At 32.8% G+C, this 27,066-nt stretch overlaps 2 protein-coding genes and 1 pseudogene across 5 annotated transcripts; all 3 read left to right on the top strand.

The window, feature by feature from the left end:
- The first annotated feature begins 450 nt into the window (after positions 1 to 450).
- On the top strand, positions 451 to 13,212 carry LOC130806018 (arogenate dehydratase 2-like). 4 transcript variants are annotated; one of them, XR_009040250.1, is made up of 13 exons: positions 451 to 877; positions 994 to 1,058; positions 1,975 to 2,067; positions 3,015 to 3,215; positions 3,295 to 3,375; positions 3,960 to 4,055; positions 4,132 to 4,209; positions 4,340 to 4,429; positions 5,228 to 5,277; positions 5,387 to 5,468; positions 5,570 to 5,682; positions 11,799 to 11,906; positions 13,074 to 13,212. XR_009040250.1 is itself a non-coding variant. In XM_057670906.1 (11 exons), the coding sequence occupies exons 1-11, from the start codon at positions 634 to 636 to the stop codon at positions 5,624 to 5,626; spliced, it is 1,137 nt and encodes a 378-aa protein (XP_057526889.1). In that variant the 5' UTR covers positions 451 to 633; the 3' UTR covers positions 5,627 to 5,897. The 4 variants fall into 4 exon arrangements, 1 of the variants encoding a protein (XP_057526889.1); XR_009040249.1 differs by having other exon boundaries at positions 11,793 to 11,906; XR_009040248.1 differs by lacking the exons at positions 11,799 to 11,906; positions 13,074 to 13,212 and adding an exon at positions 8,250 to 11,777.
- LOC130805806 (LOB domain-containing protein 1-like) lies at positions 11,570 to 16,616 on the top strand. Its single transcript, XM_057670591.1, has 6 exons — positions 11,570 to 11,604; positions 11,698 to 11,722; positions 11,793 to 11,906; positions 12,405 to 12,445; positions 13,074 to 13,287; positions 15,938 to 16,616. The coding sequence occupies exons 1-6, from the start codon at positions 11,570 to 11,572 to the stop codon at positions 16,283 to 16,285; spliced, it is 777 nt and encodes a 258-aa protein (XP_057526574.1). The 3' UTR covers positions 16,286 to 16,616.
- Positions 16,617 to 19,269: 2,653 nt separating this feature from the next.
- On the top strand, positions 19,270 to 24,032 carry LOC130805805 (uncharacterized; annotated as a pseudogene).
- The last annotated feature ends 3,034 nt before the right edge of the window (positions 24,033 to 27,066 follow it).

The following is a 27,066-nucleotide window of genomic DNA, read 5'->3' as shown; positions in this document are numbered from 1 at the left end:
TATATTTAACAGTTACATGTTTATTTTTTACACGTCAAACGATCTTATGAACTAGTATCAAAATAATTTTTACGCAACACCTAAAAAATGAACACAAGTGAGAGATGACCTTGGGTTAGGCAACACGAGCAGGACGCACATGCACTCGTGGACTTCATTTGAGTATTTAGAAAATAGCACATTATCGCTCACAAGAGGACCACAATAAAACCAAAATTTGGAGAAGTTATAAAAATATTTTGGTCGCACCCTGGCTTGACACGCTGTCCCACTATACTCGACAATTTGTGTCGTGCCATTACCGTATATGCCTTGTTTAGTTGTTTGACCGAATGAAGCCTGGTATAACACGAGCCGCTTCTCTAACAAACCTACCAAAACACGACCTGCATGGCTAGACACCTTACCCATGTTTATGAGCGTAGCAAACTGAACAGGTGTGTGGAAACTGACGAACTGTAGCCTAGCATGTAGCGTTGTTTTTACTCAAACCCATTATTTTGCATTGTTATTGTTAGTGTAATCTATACGTGAAGCCATTAATGGCAGAAACCCTAAACCTCTGATTCTCCCCTTCTTCGTCTTCTTATTTTGTTTAATATCATAAAATTCACAATTATTCTCCAATTAAAGATGTTAGGAGCCAAATTCTCTTGTTCTTCTCATACTTTATCACGTACCCAAATCGAATTCCCTTCAATTCCCGTTCACATAAACAACAATCAATCTTCTACTACTCTCAATTTTTCTATTAACCGTGTAAAACGCAATCATTCTCTTATATCATATTGTCTTCCTAATTATAATTCTGCAATTTTAGCTGAAAATCATCGTCATGAAACTGACGCAGAAGTCGACACTTCTTCTTCCCTTCCTAGTTAGTTTTTTGGTTCTTCCCTTGTTTTCCCAATATTGTTTACTTTGTTTTTAAGAGTTATTTTCAAATGTTTTCTTAATTACCTATTTGTTTGTCTTTTTTTCTGGGTTTTGCAGGACCATTATCTTCCATTAATTATGCTTCAAACTCTGATGGGTCTCGCCTTCGTGTTGCCTATCAGGTTTTTCCATATTACAGTTTATATTTCGTCTTGCATATCGTGTTGCGTACATATTATGTTTAATCTGCCATTTATTTTAAGTTCTTGTTGATTGTTGAATATTCCCATCCCCAATAGTGTGGCTGTGTACATTGGAGAAATTTGTTTCAGAGTTAACTAGCAAAAGCTTGTAAGTGGAATTGTGGATTGGGAAATTCCTAATTCAAAGTGATTTTAGGGCATTTGAGTATTTGATATTTCATGCAATGTTGTAACTGATTTTATGATTATGCCACTTGTTTAGAGCTCCTCTAGAGCTAGTGTTACTCATTTATCATATTCTATTCCCGTGATCATCCGTAAATTAGTTCATCTGATGGATTCGATAACTGTTACGTATCCTGTGAAATATGCTATATTCAGTGATTTCAAACTATAATGTTAGAGAATTGGGTCTTGTACCACCCCCTCATTTGGTCATGGGTTTGATTCTCGCTGCCCTTCTCCTATAGTCTCCCTTTCCCTAAGCCTACCTTGTACTCCAAACGGTAATGTTAGATGATGTTGATACATAAATCTATTAAGTAAATCTTGTTATGTATGTTGGACAAACCCAAAGGCCCCAAAGGCCAATTAAACCCAATCAGACAAACAATCTATGCATAGCTCAAGTGCTCTTGCATTGCGGATTAGCATATCAATGTTACACTGGACTGGTATTTAGTCTGAGTCATTTAATATTGCACATGAGGGCAGTTTGTATTTGTTGGATCCTTGTGGACTGAAATTATATGCTGTTGGTAGTTTTTGTAACTTATTTGAGAATCTCCATGAGCAATCTTTATTTAAAAGTTGGTTTAAAAGCAGTTTTTTCATTTCTGTTGCCAAATGCAATGGAAAATAATCATTACTGATTCAGTGGCTTCTGCTGCTACAGGGTGTTAGTGGTGCATATAGTGAGCTGGCAGCTGAGACTGCCTATCCAAATTGTGAAGCAGTGCCTTGTGAGCAATTCGACACAGCTTTTGAAGTGAGTTTTCTAAATCATTGGTTCAGGATAACTTGCTTCTGTGCTATGTAATGGAAACAGTGCATGATCCTGCGTAATGAAATTATTTGAGCTTGCATTGTTGTATTAGAAGTTTCTTTTTTTTTTTTTTTATAAATCTGTGCTGGTTTTCAGGCAAGGAATATTGATCCTGTGTAATGAAATTTTTTGTGGCGTTTACTTGATGTTCCTTTAGCTGGCTGTTAAAGTGTTAATGTGTCACCAAAATATAGTAGTATTTGTTTACTTTAATTATCTACTTTATGCTTTGTGAAAACTAGGGTTTCGATCAAGATTGCGGTAACAGTCACGAAATATTTTTTGCGGTTAATGAGCTTGGTAGTTCTCTCCTTTTTTGGTTCTGCTCTCTTAGCCGGAATGCATATGTTGAGTAATATATATATTTTTTCAAATTCTAGTTCTATTTTTTTTAAGGAATTTTTTTCAAATGGGACCTCTTGCATTATGGTTGCAAAGAGGAACCTTTAAAAGAATTTACTGTGAAGGGACCTTCTGAAAAATTTACTTGTGGATGAGCACTGTAACGTCAACTTTTGGTAAATAAGTCAACCTTCCGATGGGTTGACCTCACTTCGGTTATCCCTTTATGTGAAAGAATTTTACCCTAATAGCGTTTCTTTCCCAGTCCTTCTAGTCTGCTTCTCCTTCCTTCTAGTGTTTCTCATTTTCTCTGCTGATTCTGTTCTGTTTAAAAACTATTAAAATTACATGATTACTTCCCCTCGAGTTATGGAACACAAAAGAAAACAATGAGCTGTTGTTAACCTTAGTTCCTTTATCCTTCACTTTATAGTAAGATGATATAAGTTTGATTCTTGGCATCAACTTTATTGTCTCTAATTTCAAACAAACCAGATGTTTTGTGAGCTATGCCATATGTTTTTCATTACTCGTGCCTTTTTCTGTAGGCGCTTGAGCGTTGGCTTGTTGATCGAGCAGTTTTACCAATTGAGAATTCCCTGGGAGGGAGCATCCACAGAAATTATGACCTTCTGATGAGGCATAGGTTGCATATAGTCGGTGAAGTGAAGCTTCCGATTCAGCATTGTTTGTCAGCGAATCCTGGTGTTAAGCTTGAAGATTTGAAAAGGGTGTTAAGCCATCCTCAGGTTTTTCTCAATTTTCAGTTGGAGTAGCTTGTTTTCTTATATTATGTGGTTGAGTGATGAAAGAAATCACTGTTTTCAGGCTCTTGCTCAGTGCGAGCACACATTAGCTAAATTTGGAGTAAGTAGAGAAGCTGTGGATGATACAGCTGGTGCAGCAAAGGTGAAATTTTTTTATTCTGTGTATGGACCATTCATAGTATTCACATCAAAGGATGTATTTGATTTTTAGCATGAATCTCATTAATCTGCAAAATTCGTTCTTTTTTCGCATTTTATTATCTTGGTTCATATTTGTAATTAAAGATAAGACCCAAATAAAGTCTACTCTTTAACAAAGACAATCTCTCGTGGTGATTTGTTTTGGTTCATATAGTCGATCCCAATAGTTGGGAATTGGGATTAAGGCTTTGCCATTGTTTTTGTTTTGCAATGTAAACACATTCTTGATTCTTGTACACTGGTACATCTATTTGTTGATTTGTTTTCATGTGTATGTTCATATGATAGTTGGTCAGGAATTTGTTCCTGTGCTGATGTTGTACTCAGTATGAATGGTTTAGAGTCCAGAGGATTGTGTAAATTATTTAAACTTTCATTCATATATAGCTTTTCTGCAATAGTCTGGAGTTTGAACCTGAAATTTCTTTTAGTGCTTCAAGGCTTTGGCATTGTTGTTCCTTCAAGTTTTTAGTATATGAAGTTGTAACAACGTGTAACCTCTTTTTTGCTCATCTCCGCTCATAGTTTGTTGCATACAACAAACTCAAAGATGCAGGAGCAGTTGCAAGTGCTGCTGCAGCAAGGATCTATGGTTTAAATATACTGGCTGAAGATATACAGGTTTGTTACAACTTCTGGTGGGGCCAACTTAACGCGACACATTTAGATGTATTGGTGATCGAATTTTCTTTTGTAGGATGATTCTGATAATGTGACTAGATTTCTAATGCTAGCTAGGGAACCCATTATTCCAGGAAGCGATAGACCCTTTAAGGTATGCCCTCATTTAGGAAAAATTAAAATGTTGTTCAGCTTTGAGCAACATTTTATTGAACACGTTCATGTCGTTTTTTATTGGCAATAACTAAGAAAATTGCTTATGGAAGTGTTGTAATCAATTGTAGACTAGCATTGTTTTCTCACTCGTAGAGGGTCCTGGTTCGCTTTTCAAGGCTCTAGCGGTTTTTGCTTTGAGGCAAATAAATTTAGCAAAGGTAACTAATTTCTTTCCTGAAATTGTTTGTGTGTTCAGTATAATTTGCCTTTATTTAAAGGGAAAATTACCTAGAATAATCGAATCTTTTCACGATTTTCCTACAATAATCCCACCTATTGATTAATCATGAATAATCCTAACTTTAGGGATATTTGCCTAGAGCAAACTTGGGTAACCCCATTACTTGCTATAGTAGGTTGTTCACCAAAAAAGTAAACTGAAAATTATTATAAAGTTAGAAAAATTTTAAAAATTTACGTAAAAAATTCTGAATAATGAAAAAGTCAGAAATTTTTTTTAACATTTTTTGAACATTCTTTTCGACATATTATTTTAATTTATTTTTTTTTATAAAAAATAAAACTTGCTATAGCGAGTCATTCGATTACCGGGTTTACTCTAGGAAAATACCCGTTAAAGTTGGGATTATTCATGGTTAATTAGTAGGTGAGATTATTGTAGGAAAATCATCAAAAGGTGGGATTATTCAAGGTAATTTTTCCTTATTTAATAATTGTAATTCTTTGGGTATGGTGGTGAAGATAATGTGGTTATCTGCACATTGCGCTGGGTTTAACTACCACAATGATGTTGAGAATTATGGGTTGGTTCCCTTTCACCCTTGTGAGTTGTGATTGAGGTTTGATTCTCACCATCTACACGAAAGATTAATCCCCTTGCCTCTGAATAAAAAATAACAAAAAACTACTACGATGTTAGATCGTTAGTTGATCGCTATGAGGATATTAGATTGTTGATCAATTTTATGATGTTAGATTCGGTTTTCTTTTACCAGATTGAAAGTCGGCCTCTACGGAACAGCGACAGTCAAAATGGTTCTTCAAAGTAAATTTCGGAACTTTTACAAGATTCTTCTGCTATGTGTATGGATTGACTTGAAGTTTTGTGTGTCGATGTAATATAACCTTAGCTCTTTTATATGCAATTTAACCAGGTGTTTCGACTATCTCTTTTACTTGGATTTTGAAGCGTCTATGGCTGATCCCAACGCACAAAATGCCCTTCGACATCTTGAGGTATTGTTTCCTGGCTCTTGTATAATAAACCAATTGTGACCATTGTTATGTTTTATTTTTATTTTTTTGATTCCGGTTTGTGAATTGTTATATCATGGCAGGAGTTTGCTACTCTTCTGCGGGTGTTGGGAAGTTTTCCAGCTGACACAAAGAGGTGATCTATGAGACTTGTGAGACGGGGCTTCATCGTTTGGGTGAACATCGATATTTGAAGGTCTCTTTATGTTCAGTTTTGTTCTTTGTTTATAAACTGCAATCCATCCATCAATTAGGCATCATAAGATTAGAGAAATGATACAGAGAAGAAATACTTCTACTCCTATTATTCTGTCTTTTACAAGTTTTCAAAATTATTGAGAGACGGTTTCATCTTAGTAAGAGTAATTATCACTTTATTACTATTAATTTCTTATGTAAGTCTTTGTATTCGATTTTTGTTGTCCTTTCTTTTAGCCTTCTTATCTCGGCCTATTATGTACTCCCTCCGTTTTTTTACTTGTATCCAAGGACGCTTTCACACGCCCCAATGTACTAATTCAATCATTATTATCTCTAATTATACACATCGAAAAATTATAGAAACTAAAAATCAATAAAATTCACATTGAGACGATTCCAACAAGATTCCAGATGAGTATGTTTTAACCTATAGATTGACGAAGCGACATCGATAAATAGTGCCAAATTGTCCTTGGACACAAGTAAAAAAGCGGAGGACGTATTCTAAAAAAATATTACTCTGTTATCGGATTTGATAAATCCCTTAATTTTGGCTCAAAATAATGCTTTTAATAAACCAAAATTGTCACTCTTTATTTTCCTCATAGGATCTTACTTTTAAGTTCGATAGTATTAATTATGGAGTCACTTACTCACTTACCATCCTTAATTTTATAATTATAATTATAATTATAATAATACATATTGAAGGAATCATTACATTTAATTGAAATACATTGAACGACATATTGCATCAAATATAAGAATGGTCCAAGTAAAAAATAACATTGGAGAACTAGATAAAATATAAAACGATACAGAAATGATCAGACAATATAAAATGCCGCAACCACTTCCTGGACTTCCCACCATTAACGTCTACATGGAAGAACCATGTCGAAGAGGAGCGAATTGCGATTGGAAAGATTTGTGAAAGGAATGTCAGTGGTCGAAGAAGGTAAATTTATCTTTATTTTGATCTTATTTCTTTATGTATATGTTCTTCTCTTTGCATTTAATCAGGAGACAGGAGTGGTTGTGTTTTGACTGTAAGTTACAGTTTCATGGTTCGATTGGACAGTTACTTGTTATTATGCGTTATATTAAGGAATCCATCCTCCAGGTTTGTGTATTGTGTAAATGGGGTTACGAATTCCAATTAGTGGGTGTTCGCCATTTCGTATGGTGATTAATTGCCTTTATAGCTGTTTATTTGGTTAATGTGCTTGAATTAGCCTAATTGATGATTTGATAGTAGAGGCTAGGGTTATGACTTATGAGTTTAAATTACCATAACAACATTAGTACATTAGTGACTTCAACCCAGGCAGGGTTTGGGAGTCAATTATGCAACGGTACCTTATTAATCATTCATAACAAAGAGGTTCTTTATAATTGATTGACAACAAAAGGTTGTTTGTGATTGTTTCTGATGGATCCTTCCAAATGTTATGTCTAACTTGTATGATAAAAAATGCACATAATCTAATCATGCATTTTAGATATGTTAATATAGTTCAAAATTCAAATTAATGGTATAAAAATGTTGAGTGGATGTTACTTGTGATTAGCTGCTTAAGTTACCTTTTATAGATGTAAAGTCAATGTATTTTGTTTAGTTGGATGAGTGGATGGGTGTGAGATGTGAGATACTGTGTCCTTCCACAAATACTTGCAACCAAGAACAATACCAAAGCCGTAGTCAACATTGTGGGAGCTTTGGGAAGAATGTTATAAGTAATTGAAGATCATGGAAGATTTTTCTTTTTTAAAAAAATTAGTTATTTGTTGAATAGATAAAAGGAAAATTGAATGGGAACAAATAAAAAAGAAATTGGTAATTATTCATGAACAGAATGTGTATTTTGCTGAAGAGTGTTTTAATTGCGTGCATAATGTGGTGAGAGAGTGTTTGCTTGTGTGTGTGAAGGAGTGAGGTGATTGACCAAAGGTGAAACTAGGACTTAAGATAAGGGGAAATCAAAATTTGTTCTATCAAAGGTTTGCAGGTTCACGGGTCAAAAAGTGAAAGTATTTTAGATTATTTGAGCAGCTTTTTATGTTGTCAAAGAGGATAAAGCGTATTGCGTCTTTAAAGCAGAGTAGACTGAACACTTATATATATATATATATATATATATATATATATATATATATATTACATTTTCACTGGTTTGTTTAGAGTGGACCGTGGTTTACTCTAAAATGATTTAGAGTAATAAACACGTAGTTGAAGTGAAGTGTTGAACCCTTCAAAAAATTGGAAATTTAAGAACTGATGCGGAATGAATGGAAAGTAGAAGTGTAATATATAGGGACAAAAGGAGTTATGAGTGTGTGTGTAATTGAGCGAGTGTTATCAAGTTGAGGAGTAAGAAAAAATTAACAAGTAGTTGAGTTGTGCAAACGATAAGAAATGTTACTATGGATGAGGAGGGAAGGAATTGGGAAAGTGTAAATAGGGGCAGAAGGAGTTGTGATTGTTACTCGTTATATTTTGTTTGATTTCATGTAATGATGGATAAGCGATTATTTTAATTCTTGTTCATTTACTTTCACAAGGATGAGGAAAATGTTTGTTACACAGAAGGAAATTGTGAAACGGGAGGTTATTGGCAAGACAAGGGAAGCACTGCGGTGGATTTAATTCTTTGGTAAGCAAAGCAGCTGGGTGTATACACACGACATTGGTTGTTTTGAGTGAACAGGGGTATTTGGAATATAACGTTAGACACTAGACAATCTTGACTTATTATGGAGTTTATCAATGAGGCGGTTATGCCTTGTTTGTACAATTTTTTCCCATTAAATCTCAGTGTAGAAAGATTTAATATGCTGGATCTTCCAGTTTGATGTTGATGTTATTTATTTGTTTGGGTTGAATTAGTTGGAAAATGCAGGGTTATATAGTGGCATGTGTTCCATGTTTTCTGTCACTGTAGACTCTCTATAACTGTACAGTGTGGACTGTGGAGTAGTGTAGTTGTACTCATTAATTTGATTGCTACTTGTAATATTGAGTTTTGATTACATGTTAATTGCTGTATTAGTGATTACGTTGTGAAATGAAAGCCTTAAAGAGGTTTAACAATGAGAAACAAAATGAAAAATAAAACAAAAGATGAACACAAGTGTTTATGAGGTATCTTGAATACCTACCCCTCAAATGTAGTTTTATTATAAATGATTCAACAATACAATTATAATAAACCTCCCTTATCTTGAGAACAAACCTCTCAAATATTAGATTTTTGAAGTCTAGATTTTTCAAATTAGGAGGGAGTATTAGAAAGGCTAATCAGAAAAATCTAGAAGATGATTATCTACAACTATCTAGTGTTAAGTAAGAAGTAATTGTTAGAATATACTAGAGGTGTGAAGTAAGAAAAAAAATATCTAGATAAAATCCTAGCTTAACTACTAGAATGTTCCATAGCAAGTATAAATAGAGTATTATGACACTTACATTATATAGAACAAGAAGCTCCCATAAAAACAAAGGATTAAGCCATGAGCTCAAATCATAAAATATATACAAAAAATAGAGATATTGATAAGTGAGACATGAGCTCACATAAAAATAGTAGTGAAGAATGTATAGGTGCGGAACAAGTGTCCCACCAAAAATATTCTTGTACAATTTATAATATAATTAAATATTTGCATTCAGTAAATGTAATATAATATTTATTTGGGTCTAACTACAGAATTCCGCGTGCGCCCAAAAACTACTATCATCAAGATCACAAAATACTAGAGCAAAGTAAGAACACTCTCAAGTTTCTAACAATGCACTAGACTACTCTCAATATGTGTGTTTGTGGTGAATTGTGTTCTATGAATGAGTATCCTATTTATAGTGAGGAATACTACATTCTAGAACCCCCTTTTAATTCACCATATTCACCATAAACTCACATGTAACACCCCAATTAACTATGATAATTAACCATAGTAATAAACATCACAATAAACATTACATTAAACAAGGAAGTAATGCACTTGTTCAATGACTACACTAAGAATTCTGACCGAAACAGAATCCAACGAAGCCTGCTCGACTGTCCCTCGATTGAGCCACTACCTCGCTCGGTCGAGCGAGCCTCCTGTGAGGCTACTGACTTGTAGCACTGCTATCCGCTCGACCAGTCGAGCGGTGCTTCTGACTTCTTCTTTCTTGTTGCTTCGATTAAGCAACCCTCATCAATCGTTCCAAACTTCAAACCATCCACATACGACACATCTTTATTGATCCTCTCCAAAGTACAAGACAAAGAATGTTCAATTATATGTTTAAATTTAACGTCATCATTAAGATTATTGGCACTTGCTTTAACACGTTAAATTTTCTTATTCATTTAGTTGCACATGGATGAGGTTAATGTTTATTACAAAGAAAGAATTTGTGACTTGTTATATGGCACTAGAAGAACAATGTCTAATTGAGGGTATGGCACTAGAAGAACAATAACAAATTAACAATGTCAAAGTTTTAATCTTGAAAATGAGAGGATTGTTATTAACAATGTCAAAGTTTTAATCTTGAAAATGAGAGGATTGAGGAACTTTCTATAAAGTCTTATCGAGGGTATGGGCCATGGGAGAAGGGGATGAGAGTGAAATTTTCATGGTGTTGTCTATCTAAACAATTTAGTCAATTTTGAGAGATTTGAGTTTAGCAATGACTATAAGGTTTTCTTGCCAACAGCCAATAATTATTTTTGTCAAATATTTGTTTAACTAGCTAGAAAAAACAAATGCTACCAGCTGGTGAAACAAGTCAACTGAACCGTTTAACAACCAATTAGACGTTTACATTGAGCATAGGATTGATAAGACACACATGATTAAATAGGTTTGATACTTTTTTTTATAGGAGAATGACGGGATGCACTGTGATTCGAGGTTTTTTGATGTGTATATGTTGGTGGGTTGGGATGGGGTAGGAGCTGATGGCAGTATAAGGGAAGCATTACAGTGAACTGGATCTCTTTGGTATGCCAAGGCAGCTGGATGTATACACAAAAGATTGGTGTTTTTTGGTAAACAGTAGATGCATCTGCGTTCTGGAATTAATTGGGTACACACTGGACAGTTGACAGTGCTGAGTTATTATGCAGTTTATTAATGAGGCAGTTACGATTTGTTTAAACAATTTTTTCCCATCAAATCTCAGTTTAGAAAGCTTTAATAAGCCGGATCTTCTAGTTTGATGTTGATGTTATTGTTTGGGTTGAATTAGTTGGAATATGCAGATTTGTATAGCCACATGTGTTCCATGTTTTTCTATCACTGTAGTTGTGTGTATTCAGAATTGTATACTCCTTTCACATGCTTTCTCATTTTAGCTTGATCAGGATGCTGCTTTGTGCTAAATTTGTTCAAATTTGCTTTCACACATGTTAATTCTCTTAATTTATTTGAGTGCCTCTTGAAGGATCTTCTTCTTTTCTACCAGCAATTTTAACTTATCTTTTTCAACCCATTTTGAAACAGATTATTTGATTACCTATGTCAAGGGAACATTAATGACAATATTTGAACTAATTAAACACTGATTCTTGGGGGCTGCATAGTGAAAATACAGGCCACATCACCTTTTATCGAGTTTGAAACGTATCGTAAATGTTTTTGTGTTTAATGCTTTCAAATTGTAAGCTGAGACAATAAAAAAAATCATCCGCGTTGATCGCAAAATCCAATTCGCAACCGTAACCAAAACCGAATTTTTCCACGAGGGTAATTAATTTTTTTGCGCCAACAAAGATAATATACATAAACTATTCCTGTGTGGTAAAACCTTCTAGGAACCCCCATCTCACCAAATGACGAAATAGAGAAATTTTACCCTTGGCAACAATGTTATTCCAAACAGCATGATTATGAATCCTGAAACAGGATTATGTGTTTATTCATGGTTTTGGTCTATCATAGAATCCTTCTCATATACTTCATGTTAATTTTTTTTTCCCTTGGTTGCATTTCACTTCAATATTTATTCTCAATGTAGCAAAGATTTTAACTTCTTTGGTTTGGTATAATGTTGTTCTAAAATATAATTTTTTTACGTAATATACGTTTTTTTTTTAATTTATTTATGTGTAGTTGCAGAAGATATTTGTAATCAAGGGCCAATTGAAAACAATTTATTTATCATGGGCATTGGGGCAATATTGCATATATACAGTCTCTAAATTAGAGCTTATTGGTAGCATTGAGGTAATAAAAAATACCATTGCATTTTATTTCTGATATTTTATAATCGAAGGTGCTAATGATCTCTCTGTGTCCCCCCCACCTCACTCTTCTTTTTCTATACATTATCCTGAAACTTAATGGAATTACACATGTAAATGGACTTTATAGTTTATACATGGCTTATTTTAGATGTTTTTAAGAAAAAATATTTTAAGGAACCCAAAGTCTGATAATACAAATTTTCATGTGTGTGGGTCAAAGTTCTTTTTATATTTGGCACTTTTTAGCCGTAATTTCATATTATTTGTTTGTCCCTTTAAATTATTACACTTTCTCTTTTATTTCACCTCTTTTACTTTGCCATATATAAATGGAAATATCTCTATTAGTTTTTTTAATCCTCATTTTCACGTTTTTTTATACCATTCACACAATTTAAATGTCTCAAACTTCCATTTCTCACTAATTGTTAATCTTTGTGCCCATTCCGCTTGTTACAATTTCAAATTGACATAATAGGCTGATTCTGAATGGCTTAAGTTTGACTTGATAGGTCAAGAGTTATTTATTTATTTATTTATTTTTTATAGAATATTTTTAAAATCACTATGTAAATTTGTTTGTTGAATTTAATATTACTTCTTATACAATTACTAGACAATAAGGAGATGTTGAAGTCTTAATCTTGGAATATTGATCTAAATTCTAAAACTTGAGTACTTGACGCAATGAGAAACTTAAAATATTACCTAATTTTTGAAAAAAAGGGTAGAGTAGATTAGGTCTCGTTTGGATCCAATCTAATCACAAATTGAGTCAAGTTAATAATTAGTAGTTTCAATATCTATGAATTCATAAATAATTGTAAAAATTATATATTAGAATTTTATACATCAAAATAAATCTAACAAGATTACATTTGAATATATTTTAAAATATTTCTCACATCAAAAGAAGTATTTTCCAAAATGTTAGATGTGGTTAGACATCATGATGTTAACCCCACCAGTCTACTGCTTCTAAATCCCAACACCTCTACATATATAAGTATACATAATTTGCTAAGAAAACTACATTCCTCTACTTTCCTTAATTTTCTCTGTTGAAAAAGAAAAGTAGTTTATTTCCCTCCATATTCAACCTTTTGCAGTTGTATTGTCTAAATTCTATTTTTACCATGGTTTGCAGTGATTCTATTTCTCCTTCCTCTTCCTCTCAAATCACTCCGCCTGATTCCCAACCCACGGCGGTGGTTGTCAGCCCTTGTGCTGCTTGTAAGATCCTCCGCCGGAGATGTGCTGGTAAATGTGTTTTGGCCCCTTACTTTCCTCCTACTGAGCCTCTTAAGTTTACCATTGCTCATCGTGTTTTTGGAGCTAGCAATATCATCAAATTCCTCCAGGTATTGCTTTTTTACAAACTTCTTTTGGTTCAATTTTGTGTAATTGAAGTATTTTCTTATGGTTTGATACAAACTGTCAAGGAACCAACTCAACCAAAAGCTTAAGCTGATGGTTGAGGCCCCAGGATATGTTATATACTCTAACACAAACAAAGCTATCTTGATATTTTATGGATATGTGCAGAGTCTTAAACTGGACGTTTTGTAAATATTGAAAAATTCACAATCTAGTTTCTTATTCTGATGTTTCTGGTTCGATTTCAAGTATTTTGAGAGGTATAATTGCTAAATTGATTGTTACTTTTACACCACGGATATAAATTTCTAAAGAATGACAATGATATGGGACACACATAGTGGGCATGGGTGAATATGAGGTGGGTATAATCGTAATAAGTATGCTTCATGAGAATCGTATTTATATGGGTATGAATATTTTACGAACAATAGGGGTGGGTGTGATACCCACACCCAGCCATTTATTTTGTCTCCTTATGCGAATATTTTGCAAAAAATAGTTTCATATTCTTATATGTCATACTCTCGTTTTCAATTATTTTGTTAATTTTTACTAAAAAGCTCTCGTATCATGAAGAAAATATTTCAATCTAACGAAAATAAAAGATTATAAAGCGATAGTGTATTCAACGTAAATTTTAATTTCGTAATAATTTATGACTTACTTAATATTTGGGAGATAATTAGTGTTCTACAACATGTTATAATTGGTCACTTAACAAACTTGCCATGCATTATGGGAAACTAAAATTAGGTATAAAGGGATATCTTTTCTTTTCCAATTTAGAATAATCTAATCCAAAATTCATTGAATCTTAGGGAAAAATCGAAAACAAACTCTTTATTTTTATAAGTGTATAGTTGCATTCATCAAACCGTTTACATTCTATGTAAACAACAATTATTTATTAACTTTGGGTAATAAATTTTGTTTTTGGTTAACAAATGAAAGAGGAAGAAGACTAAAAGCTAAAGAGCATGCATTCTCGAACCCAGATAAAGCCATTGAGAGAATTACAAAAATACCCATGAAACTATAATGCTATCTAGTACTATGTAGTGGGTGGCATAATACCCTTAGATGGTTAAAATGACAAACTACCTAACAAAAATTCTTCTTTGAGTAGTTAGTAGTTACCAAACGAACATCTCAATCATACTTTTCTTTTAGACTGCATCATTTTGCTCTCCCTAACCAACCATTTAGCTTTTTTTTCTTTTATCACTTTTCCTTGCTCAATTTCAATCACTAAACTACCATTCTAGACTCTTAGTTAGAGCAGCCAAAGTCCTTTGGTTGAGATTTTTGATCATGAAACTTGTTAGTACCATACACTATGCGCTAACGACATTGTGATGCGGTAATAGGAGTGATCAGGGTTATTGTAATGTTAAATATCTACTGAAAGCATTCTTGAAACGGCTCTAACACAATTTTTTGTACCTTGTAACACAGAAAATACTGATTTAATGCAATACGACCTTATTTTTGCACTATGGTATGGTTAGTACATAGATTTATTTTCTCTTTCTTAGGTAGTAAATTCTATGTGGAACTCTTGCTTTTGATTGTTACCAATGTTTGATACCCCTATATTAAAGAGTTTTTTCGAAGTTATATAGATGTGAGAGGTATGTTGTATGTATAAGGCAAATTCATGGAGATGGAAGAAAATATTCAACTTTCTAGTCTATGAACTTGTATTGCTTGTCGAATAAATTAATGCCCACTAGCATTGTTTTGTCTAAACTGCTATGTGGACATGTATTTTCACTAGTCAAGCCATCATAATGAATACATTTTCACTTGTCAAGCCATCATAATAAATACACTTGTCATTTTTATTTTACTCTAAAGGTTATTTGGTTTTGAGGAAAATATTTATTTGAAATTTTTTATCATTAATAAAGGTAAGGTTGAGAGTCTCTTAATAACTTTGGGGTAATAAAAATATTGTGTATCCATTGGAAAGTTGTTTTCATAGAACATTGTTTTCAACAAACCAAACATCCTCCTTTTTTAACTTTTTTTGATGTGGGGAATATAGAGAATCCCCCTACAGACAGGAGTAAGAAAAAATTGATATTTTCTATCACAAGGTGAAAAAAGCCTTGAACCACTATGCTAATCTAGGATTCTCAACAACAAACATCCTCTTAAATTCATGTTTCTCCAACTTGTCGTCATCATCATCATCAACTCAATATTCCGCTCGAAAATAGGGTTTAGGTGAGGGAAGATATCAAACATTCCATACCCATTTTCCCTCTAGTGAGAGCAGAAAAATATGGTCATTTTACCCCAAATAGTGAGAACCCTGTATAGAGAGAAATATTAGTGATATCGATACCTTAAAAACAAAACTACCTACAAATTAGTCAAAACTAGGGGTGAAATAACAACATGCCTTAGGAGGAATGTGGTAAATTTCTCCGACTTGTGCAAGTTAATAAGTAAATATGTTAGTGTACTAATATTTGAAAATGAGACAATCTAAATCTCCTAAATTAATCTAATTACCATTTAGAAATGCATTAGTTATGCAAGCAGAAGTAGTAAATGAATTAAAATCTCAAAATCCAATCCTAAGTTAATCAACATTTTGTGTTTGAATGTAATGAAATTGATCAGGAACTACCCGAGTCACAACGAGCAGATGCAGTAAGCAGTATGGTTTACGAAGCGAACGCAAGAATAAGAGATCCAGTTTACGGATGTGCAGGAGCAATATGTCAGCTTCAAAAACAAGTGAATGAGCTGCAAGCACAACTAGCCAAGGTCCAAGCCGAACTTGTGAATATGAAGTGTCAACAAGCCAATATTTTGGCCTTTGTTTCTATGGAAATGGCTCATTCTCCTACATCCAACGCATCATCTCAGTCGCAATCACCGGAACATCCCAACAGTTCGAGTAATAATGCTTGCTTCATCGATGACAATAACTTAGGAGGATCACTTTGGGAACCTCTTTGGACATGAGTTCAATTGAGTTTTCAACTTCTTCATGGTGGATCGGGTGGAACAAATGGATGCGAGTCACGGGTGAATTTAGAATATTATTATAAGATGAGTCGAACGCTCATTTGTACATGTGTAAAATCCAACTCAGTTACTTTTCTATCTTATATGTTACATAATTTAATATTAATAGGATTTTATTTGAAGCTCGAATCTAGATTCTCTTAATTCAAGTATTGGGTAAGAATCAGTAATCCATCCAATCACAACTTGATCCATTGACATCTTTACTCCTAACTTCAATCTTAATATAGCTATGATGAGCATAAGAGAATTTGGGGAATCTTTAAATATTACTTAATCCCTCCATTCTCTAATGTCTTTCCATTTGGAATATTCCACTTTAAGGAGTGAGAAATTTAATTAATATTTTTGACACATATTTAGAAGATAAAATATATCCATGTGAGATCTTGTTAGATTCGTCTTAAAGTATACTTTTTTATTATGTATTTTTTATAATTTTTTATCATATGTATTTAGAGATATTAAATTTTAAAATTTGTATTGAAAACTATACAAAAAGTAAATGGGAAGATTAAAAAGAAACGGAGAAAGTATATAGTATATGTGTATAATAATGTATCACTAGCAATACATTTCTCTATCTTCCTCATATTGATTTAACAACATATATTATTTGTGATTGTTTTATATTTTTTTGGGATCATGTTTTTCTAATTCTGTCTTTTCTGTTTAATTAAACTCAAAATTTTATATTCATTAAAATAAAATAATTTATCCTAGGTATTGCAAAATATATTAAGATTAGAGTTATAGTTGTACCAAAAGGTTAGGTTATAAACATCAACTCAAAATAGATTGAGTGTTTTCAATGGTGTAATATCTCTTATCATACACTATAATTCAATCTAAAACTACTTTTTGGTAACCTAATATCACTAATCAATGGAAATAATTAGCTATTTTATGTCATAATCAAATGACTTTCTAAACTAAAAACGAAATTTTATCCGTTTGTAGATGGAGCTTCGATAGCAGCTAAGTCTAGAGGGAAGTTATGAGCATTATGTTCATGCATAACTTCCATACCAAGGTTAGCACGGTTAATGATATCAGCCCAGGTGTTAATTACACGACCTTGACTATCAACTACAGATTGATTGAAGTTGAAACAGTTTAGGTTGAAAGCCATAGTACTAATACGGTAATACTCAAAGCAGTAAACCAAATACCTACTACAGGCCAATTTATTACTTGTTCGCATTTGTTTGCTAGAATTTTATTCAAAGACATAACATGTAGGAGTATTTCAAATCAATGAAAAGCAATTTTTAGACCTATAAACATAGATTATATTTATTGGCCTATGTATTCCAATCGTAATAATACAAATTCAATTTTTAAAGAGTGATCATGATACAATTGTCGTCTTCTAAAATGAAATGGGATACATTTATTATTATTATTAGGGAAATTTGTAAAGAAACACCTTTTAAAACCCCTTTTTTATAAAGAAACACCTTTTATAATTTTTTTTTGTAAAAAAACACCTTTTAAGAGATTTTTTAAAAAAAAAAACACCTTAAATCAGTTTCCGGTGACTTTTGTCAACTTTCCGGCGTTGACTATGCCATTTGTTAACTTTCCGGCGTTGACTTTTATTTTTATTTTTATTTTTATTTTTATTTTTATTATTAATATTATTTTTTTTAAAATTTTTATTTTTATTATTATTTAAAAAAAATTAAAAAAAATTAATTTTTTAAAATTTTTTAAAATTTTTTATACTTTTTCTTTTTATTATTATTATTATTATTTTTTAAAACTTTTTAAAATTTTTGTTTTTATTTTTATTTTTTTTAATATTAATATTAATTTTTTTTTTAATTTTAATTTTTATTATTATTTTAAAAAAATTTTAAAAAAATTAATAATAATAATAATAATAATAATAATAATAATAATAATAATAATAATAATAATAATAATAATGATAAGAATAATAATAATAATAATAATAATAATAATAATAATAATAATAATAATAATAATAATAATAATAATAATAATAATAATAATAAAAACAAAAATAAAAAAAATAATAATAATAAAAATTAATAATAAAATAAAAATAAAAACAAAAGGAAAACTAAAATAATAATAATAAAAAAAATAATAAAAAAAAATTTTTTTAAAAATTTTTAAAAAAATTATTATTTTTTTTATTTTTGTTTTTATTATTATTATTATGATTATTATTATTATTATTATTATTATTAATTATTTTTTTTATTTTTTTAAATAATAATAAAAATAAAAATTTTTAAAAAAATAATATTAATAATAAAAATAAAAATAAAAATAAAAACAAAAGTCAACGCCGAAAAGTTGACAAATGGCATAGTCAACGCCGGAAAGTTGACAAAAGTCACCGGAAAGGCGTAAACTGATTTAAGGTGTTTTTTTTAAAAAAAAGTCTCTTAAAAGGTATTTTTTTACAAAAAAAATTATAAAAGGTGTTTCTTTACAAAAAAAAGGGGTTTTAAAAGGTGATTCTTTGCAAATTTCCGTTATTATTATTATTATTATTATTATAAATTATTAAATTTTTCCTACTATTATTATTTTTTTTTACTTTAAGAGGATGGTGTATTTTCTTTGCAAGGAATTTCACTTGCTTATAAGGTATTTTTTTAAGGGAGCTCATTTGTTAAACATTGATAGATTATAACTATTTTAAATACCTACTATAACTATTTAAAATATCTACTTATATTAGTTAAAATTTTAGTACGGTAAAAACACTATAAAAACACATATTTTACTATTCAAAAAACAAAAACTATAACTCAACTTAAATAAAAAAACAAAATTCAATTTGAACAAAAAATGCTTTCACAATCGTAAATTAAATGTCTATATAATATACGGTCTTCACTAAGAATTGGTGATGTATTTTTTGCTAATCAAAGAAGGTTTTTTAATTCTAGGTTTCCTAAACCCCGACCAGCCGACCTTGATCAAACAACAATGGCAACGACCTCTAAGTGCGATGATGAAAAGACCGCCATAAACGAGCAAAGATTTGAACTATTAAATGCTAAATCAACTGAATTCGACTTAGATTTTGCTTTTCGTCTTCAATTAGAGGAAGCCCTTGCAGCTTCTCTTTCTCTTGTACCCTCTTCTTCTGAAATTCCAGAAGCTTCATCTTCACACAATGATGGAGACGATAGCAATTTGCTGGAAGTACATACTATTGAACTTGAAAAACTCGAACAAGAGAAACGAGACTGCGAATTGAGCGAAATTGAAGCTAGGAAATTAAAGGATGATTTTGATCGTAGAATTCATGATCAGAAACTTGCTATGGATATTTTTCGTTTGTCTGATGAATATTGGAATGATTGTGGGGATGAATTTGAGAGGCCTTTTGGTGAAGGTTCTTCGTCGTCTTCTTCGGATCCCAATATAATCCAAATCCAAATTAGAAAATTTTTGATTCGCCAAATAATAAATTTAAACCAATTTCAATCATCGTTCCGAGCATTAAGACCTTACCCTAACTCTTGCTACGTTTTCCTTTTAATTTGTAGCATTTGAGTCTTTTTTCTTCACCCTTACTTTGCTTCTTCCTTTGATAACTGACTAGTATATATAGTCTTTCTACTAGCATCATGATCTTACTTGGCATTTTTTTTAATGGATGGAGGCTATGAATGCGTGGAAACCAAAGCAGAGGAAAGTTGCTACATTAATGGACAAAGTGGTGCTTCTTCGAGAAAAAATTGCTTTCTTTTGTCCAATATTAGTTTCCGTGTTGCATTCAAGCTTGCAAGAGATGCCATCAATTCACAAATGTCTAAACTTTCCGACTCTAATCATCTCATTAATTTGAGGGAGACTTGTTTGATATGCCTGGAAGAGACAGACCAAGATAAAATGTTCTCTATTGATGGTTGTCTTCATAAATATTGCTTCTCTTGTATGAAGCAGCATGTGGAAGTCAAATTGCATGATGGGATATTGCCAAAATGCCTTCATGAAAGCTGTGGGAATGAGCTAAATGTCATCAGTTGTGAGAAGTTCTTGACACCTAAATTGATTGAAATTATGAAGCAACAGGTTAGAGAAGCATCTATACCTGTTTTCGAAAAGGTATATTGCCCATATCCTAGTTGCTCGGCATTGATGTCAAAAGCCGAAGCTTCCGATTTTGCTGAGAAAGAAAATGTTGGTACAAGTATTGCTGGAGTCAGAAAATGTTCATCAATTGTAGTGTTCAATGGCATTACAATAAAACATGTGTTATGTATATGAAGTCAAATGCATATCCTCTGTCTGAAGATGCGAAGCTCAAGTCACTTGCAACTAGGAATTTGTGGCGCCATTGTGTAAAATGCAAACATATGATCGAGCTTGCTCAAGGTTGCTACCACATGACATGTTGGTAATTTTACCAGCCACTCATTCTCATTTATATAATAATGTGTTTGGCATGAAAAGTTGATTTATTAAAAAGATACCGGAGTATTTGCCAATTGGCCGTTAGCTGTTGGCTTTTTTTAGTTGGCTTGTTTGACCAGTTGAAAATGTTGGTTGTTTTTGTTGGCTTTTAAGTTAGCTGAAAAAGCTAGCTGTTTGTGAAGATGTTTGGTAAATTTGAGTATTGACTGTTGGCTGTATATTAGAGAAAAAGTGGGTCAACAAGCCAAAAGCAAGTAAGCAACCAAAAAAACTAGCTGGAACAGCTTTTTCATTATGACTTAAAAGCCAACTTTTCAGCTGCTTTAAAAGTCATTTACCAAATATTTTTTTGACTGTTTGACCAACCAACAAGTCAAAAGCCAAAAGCCAAAAGCCAACTAAAAAGCCAACCAAAAAGGTAAGAACCAAAACACCTAGTGTGAGAAAATAGCTGATTATGTCTTGAGTTATCCTGTTTAAACTTATACTGGGTTTGGAGCAAGTGCTTAACGTGTCCAACTAAATGTAAATAACTGCAATTAAATTAAGTTCAAAGAATTTAATAAATTAAACTCTAGGAGTGTAGCTACTCATTGTATTGAAGAGTCAAAGAGGACCAAATCACGAATCATGGGGGCAAACATACTTCGCCATTTTCACTGCCTCTCAAGTAGTATAGTAAAATAAAGTCGAAGAACAAGAACAGTCCTTTCAAATAGCCATTGAATCCCTTGATCATAAATTAGAATATTATTTGAGTTTAGGAAATATTTCTTTGATTAAACATAGGCAATGATATCTAAAAATTTGATATTAATCCCTATTCACAGCCAAATTGATAAATTCAATGTAAAGTGCAATGATGCAGGCTGCAGCTTTGGTCAAGTTGGAGTAATGGTTGCGAATTGCGATAGGCTTTTTTTCGAGAATGCGGATGGTTTTGTGGTCGTCACGGATTATATTTCGGCCGTGATAACTTCAAAAATTTATACAATTTAGTCACAATACCTTGAGAGGACGTAATGTTACGGTTAGATTGCTACCAATATTGATAGTTATTGCTCTTAGGTTCCTAATATGACTTTCCCTTTTACTAATGTTGATGAACAGTTTATTAAATTTTTTGACACATTTATATAAACTAAAAAATTAAAATATTAAGAAATAAATTTTATATTATAGATTTATAGTTATATTTTATTTCATTCTGAATAGTTGTATAATTACGTATATTCTGTGAAAATTTAGTTCATGACAAATAAATCACAAACAACATATTATGTTTTAATCATCTTAAAATTTATACATTAAATAATACTCATTTAATAAATAAAATCGAAAAGCTTTTATAAATAATTGAAAAAAATAAAATAAAATATTAGATTCTCTAATACATTAATTGATGTGATCTAGAAAGTAAAAAAATCATAATTAGATTGCAGTAAAGTCAAAAATATAAATATAAGTCAAAATAATAATGACATGAATTTTAGAAGGAAAATTTTTATTGAGAAAGTAACACGTAAACAATTTCTTAAAATGATGATGTCAACAGTGTTTTGTTTTACTAATAGTTATAAAATAGATTATAGAAGATAGATTATAGATGGGAGGGAATCATGGGGAAAATTCAAGTACCTTCCCTTCTGTCAATGCCTCCCCCCAAACCGGAGATTTGGTTGGCTATGGAGTTAGGGAGCGTCCATAGTGTGAATGTGGGTAGGTTTTCATGGAGGTCTCTCTTCAATTTTGAGATTTCCTCTAATAGCAACAATTTCTATCGCCTTGTTTTGTTGTGATGGGAATACTTAGCCTTACTGATGTAGGTTAGCTATGTATTAAACAAGAACCAAGCTATAAACACACGTTTGTATTTTGAAGTTTCGAATTCAATAATTAAGGTTGTTTAGTTTCTATTGTAATAGACTTGTTTTGTGATTTTTGTGGTTTGAAACAAGGAAAATTAAGAAAGATATGTTGATTGAACAACTTAAAAGTGGCTGAATCAAAGGTTTAATTTCGATACAGAATTCACCACGAAATTAAAGCTATGGGCTCCTAAGAACACATTCAATCTTTAGCCAAAAGAATGAAAAGTAAAGGAACTTCAACTTACTTTACTCCAAGTTAAAATTAAATTGCAAAGAAAGAACAAGAAATGCTCAAAGGTTGTTTGTATTAAAATATAATGAAAGTGGGTGAATTACAAGAGAGCAAGTAGCCTATTTATACTAAAGAATTCAGCTACCAAAGATTACAACTTGCAAGAAAAATCTGAATATAACACAAAAGCAAGCTCCCAACAGCTGTATTTTTAAATCTGGTGGATAAAAGCAAGTTTCTAACAGCTATATTTTGAAATCTAGAGGATATTTGGAAATAAAGTGCTTCGGCTTGATTTGACTTGATTTGCAAATGTCCTTCAATAATCTTCATATATCCTTGATGATTTTCAGCCATTTTGTTGATTTTATGGCTGAATGTTTTGCTTCGATTCTTGCTTCACACGCTTTGTAAATTTCGAACCCATTTGAGCCAAAAATAAATACTAGACTTAAAAGAAAATTACAACTCAACTAACTAAACATGAGACATGATTAAGCTTGATCCTAAACCTGGCTTAATCATTTCTAAAGGACTCAAATATTTGAAATGAAATAAAAGACTCAAATTAATGAAGACCTAGTTTATGACTACGAAATTAAAGGGTTTGACATTTGGACTTTGAATTTGAGCGTCTTTCGTTTGATGTATCATTGTATTAGCTAGCTCATGAGAATTAGATGTAGGTGATCCTACATCACTTACATACCGATCGTTAGCATTTTCAATGCTTTCTTAATGGTAGTTTGTTCTCATTATTGCTTCAATATCTTATTCTGATACATGCCATGTCCTCGCCCCTAGCAAAACGATGTAGTTTTCGTTCCTGTGAAGTCCTTATTCCTTCATTCACTTTTGATACTTCACATTTTCGGGAATATATCCCCATTCTCAAGTTTCTATACTCTAAATCAAATGTGTTTCGAACAGCCGAACAAAAAGTGTTTAATTTTGCAATTATAACATGTTTGTTGGACCATTTCTAAAAATAAAACATGTTTGTTCGACAAGATGTGGGTATGAGTTCTGCTATACTTGTGGAGCCGAGTGGAAGAATAAGAAGGCAACATGTTCATGTCCGCTTTGGAATGAAAGGAATATTTTGTTTGAAGACTCAGATTATGACAATGAAGTTGATGATGATGATTATAACTCTGACTCTAACTCTGATTGATCCAGATTATTACTAAATATTAAGCAAGCTAATTTTATTTTTCCTAGGAAAATCACACTCTTCAGCTTTATGCTATTTGATTATAAACATCCTTCCAACCAAAGTCTTAGGCTATAAATCTCCTACTCAAATTTTATACCAACGTACTCCAATTTATTCGGCTCTACGTGTCTTTGGTTGCTTATGTTTTCCTCTATTCCCTTCCACCACTATTCATAAATTGCAAGAACGGTCCACCCCATGTGTCTATCTAGGCCCCGCGCCTAATCACCGTGGTTCAAAGTGCTATAATTTATCAAATGGAAAAATCATTATTTGTCGGCATGTCAAATTTATCGAAAACGAATTTCCGTTCTCCAATTATCACAAACCGAAATTTAATGATTATGCCTTTTGGACTTTAATCCACTAGTTCACTTACCCCATTTGCGCACCAATTAACCCACTAATGTTCCAGCCCAGTCCACTTCTTCCCCTGGGCAACAGCAACACTATACTCCTTCTGGGCCACCTCCCTTTTCTAGCCCAGCTTCTTCACGGACTGTCACGCCACAATTTGTGGGCTCCCAGCAGACCCCCCAACATACACCTATTCTCCTCCCTCCCACTGTTGACAGCCCAGACCTCACTTCTCCACGACGTGAGGAACACCTCTCCCCCCTGACTGACCGCAGCCACCCCGACCCCACTGCTACCAGCAGCCCCACCTCTGCCAATCACACTTCCGGCCAACCACCAAACCAAACCCATCCTATGACTACCCGAGCCAGAGATGGTATTGTCAAAACCTAACCCAAAATATTTTTCCAACCTAAACACGATGACCACTACCACTATCTCTCCTATCCCAAAGGACCCAGTTAGTACTATCCGTAACCCTATTTGGAAAAATGCAATGTTAGAGGAATATAATGCTCTTATTGATGATTATACATGGGACTTGGTTCCTCGACCTTCTAATGTGAATGTCATTCGTTCTATGCGGATATTTCGTCACAAACGAAATTCTGATGGTTCTTTTGAAAGGTACAAGACTCGTCTTGTGGCTGATGGCAAGACTCAGCAGCAGGGTATTGATTGTGATGAGACTTTCAGTCCGGTTGTCAAACCGGCAACTATTCGTACTGTTCTTAGCATTGCTATTTCCCACTCTTGGCCAATCCATCAGTTGGATGTCAAGAATGCTTTTCTGCATGGTACGCTAAACGAAACAATTTATATGCATCAGCCCATGGGCTTTCATGACAAAATGTCACCCTGATCATGTGTGTCTATTGCGGGGATCTCTCTATGGTCTCAAACAGGCTCCACGAGCCTGGTATCAACGGTTTGCAGTTTTTGTCACCTCTATTGGATTTGCCAACAGCCACTCCGATAATTCTCTGTTTATTTTTTGACAGGGAATTGATACTGCTTATATTCTATTATATGTTGATGATATAATTCTTACAGCATCTTCTGATCAGCTCCGGACCCGTATTATGGATCTTTTGCGCTCCGAATTTGCAATGAAGGATTTAGGTCCTTTGAGTTTCTTTCTGGGCATTGCTGTGACTCGGGATGCTAATAGTATGTTCTTGTCTCAGAAACAGTATGCTTCATCAATCATTGACAAGGCCGGCATGTCAGATTGTAGCCCTTGTCCGACACCTGTTGACACAAAATCCAAGCTTAGTGCTACTCACGATGCTCCCTATGAGGATCCTACTAAGTACAGGAGTCTTGCAAGTGCTCTTCAGTATCTAACTTTTACTAGACCTGACATTTCTTATGCAGTTCAACAGGTGTGTCTCCATATGCATGATCCCCGAAATGCGCACATGAGTGCTTTGAAGCGTGTTTTACGCTACTTACAGGGCACTTTGTCATTTGGTTTGCATCTGTATAAGTCTTCTATTAGTAAGCTAGTAGGTTATACTGATGCGGATTGGGGAGGATGCCCCGACACCAGGCGATCTACTTCAGGTTATTGTGTATTTTTAAGGGATAATTTGATTTCCTGGTCATCAAAACGCCAACCTACGTTATCTAAGTCTAGTGCAGAGGCATAGTACCGTGGGGTTGCTAATGTGGTATCTGATTCTTGTTGGATCAGAAATTTGTTGCTTGAGCTATATTTTCCCATTTATACAACAACTATTGTTTATTGCGACAATGTGAGTGCCATCTACCTCTCTGGCAATCCGGTGCAGCATCAACACACAAAACACATCGAGATGGACATTCATTTTGTTCGTGAAAAAGTCGCTAAAGGCGAGGTACGAGTTTTACATGTTCCCTCTTGGTATCAAATTGCAGATATTTTTACGAAGGGACTTCCCCGGGTTCTGTTCGATGAATTTCGTACCAGTCTTAGCGTCTGTGACTCTCCCGCTACGACTGTGGGGGCGTGTTAGAATATATGGATATATATTCTGTTTTGATTGTGCATATCCATATATTCTATTATTGATTTTGTATATATCTAATTTTGGTTAGTGTATATTTCCTAGCCTTGTTAATAGCCTAATTAGTAGCTAATTAGTAGGCATGATTATCTCTTGTAATTTGCATATTTATACCCAAAGTTAATCAATGGAAAGCAACGATCATATTCCTTTCAGTATGTATACACATTCGCGTATCCCTTTCCACATCCTCTTCATCGATCTCTAATCAAATGCAAAATTTGAGGTGTATTTTCTTACTTGTATATCATACCACTCGGCACTCATTATGTATGTTAGCTTATGGGTGACCCAAGGCAATTAATTTCTTATGTTTTTGCGGTTAATCTTTTTATGTCTTTTGATAAGGGTATGGTTTGCATTTTATCTTCATTCAACCTTATTCAAATTTTAATTATAATTTTCATGTGTGAGAAATAATAATGGGTATAATTGTGATGATGGTAGTTAAGTAAAAACTTATCTAAAAATATTTTTTTAAAAAAAAGATACGCAATTCATTTGATAGAGAGAATAGAGATACAATTACAATTATTTTGCTATACTCCACATTTATTATTTGAACTTGTTAATTATAATTTTATTAT

This window comes from Amaranthus tricolor, chromosome 2, assembly GCF_026212465.1.
Source record: "Amaranthus tricolor cultivar Red isolate AtriRed21 chromosome 2, ASM2621246v1, whole genome shotgun sequence".
NCBI classification, from domain to species: Eukaryota; Viridiplantae; Streptophyta; class Magnoliopsida; order Caryophyllales; family Amaranthaceae; genus Amaranthus; species Amaranthus tricolor.
Note: the sequence above shows the minus strand (reverse complement) of the source record. Positions and strands in the feature narration are given on the sequence as shown.

Bases quoted from the DNA above. Each gene is read 5' to 3' on its own strand.
- LOC130806018 (XM_057670906.1), top strand. From the start codon at position 634: ATGTTAGGAGCCAAATTCTCTTGTTCTTCTCATACTTTATCACGTACC. The intron at 878-993 runs GTTAGTTTTTTG...TGGGTTTTGCAG, and splicing joins CACTTCTTCTTCCCTTCCTA to GACCATTATCTTCCATTAAT. The intron at 4,210-4,339 runs GTATGCCCTCAT...AATCAATTGTAG, and splicing joins GAAGCGATAGACCCTTTAAG to ACTAGCATTGTTTTCTCACT.
- LOC130805806 (XM_057670591.1), top strand. From the start codon at position 11,570: ATGAATCCTGAAACAGGATTATGTGTTTATTCATG. The intron at 11,605-11,697 runs GTTTTGGTCTAT...TTCTCAATGTAG, and splicing joins GGATTATGTGTTTATTCATG to CAAAGATTTTAACTTCTTTG. The intron at 12,446-13,073 runs GTTATTTATTTA...CATGGTTTGCAG, and splicing joins TTTGACTTGATAGGTCAAGA to TGATTCTATTTCTCCTTCCT.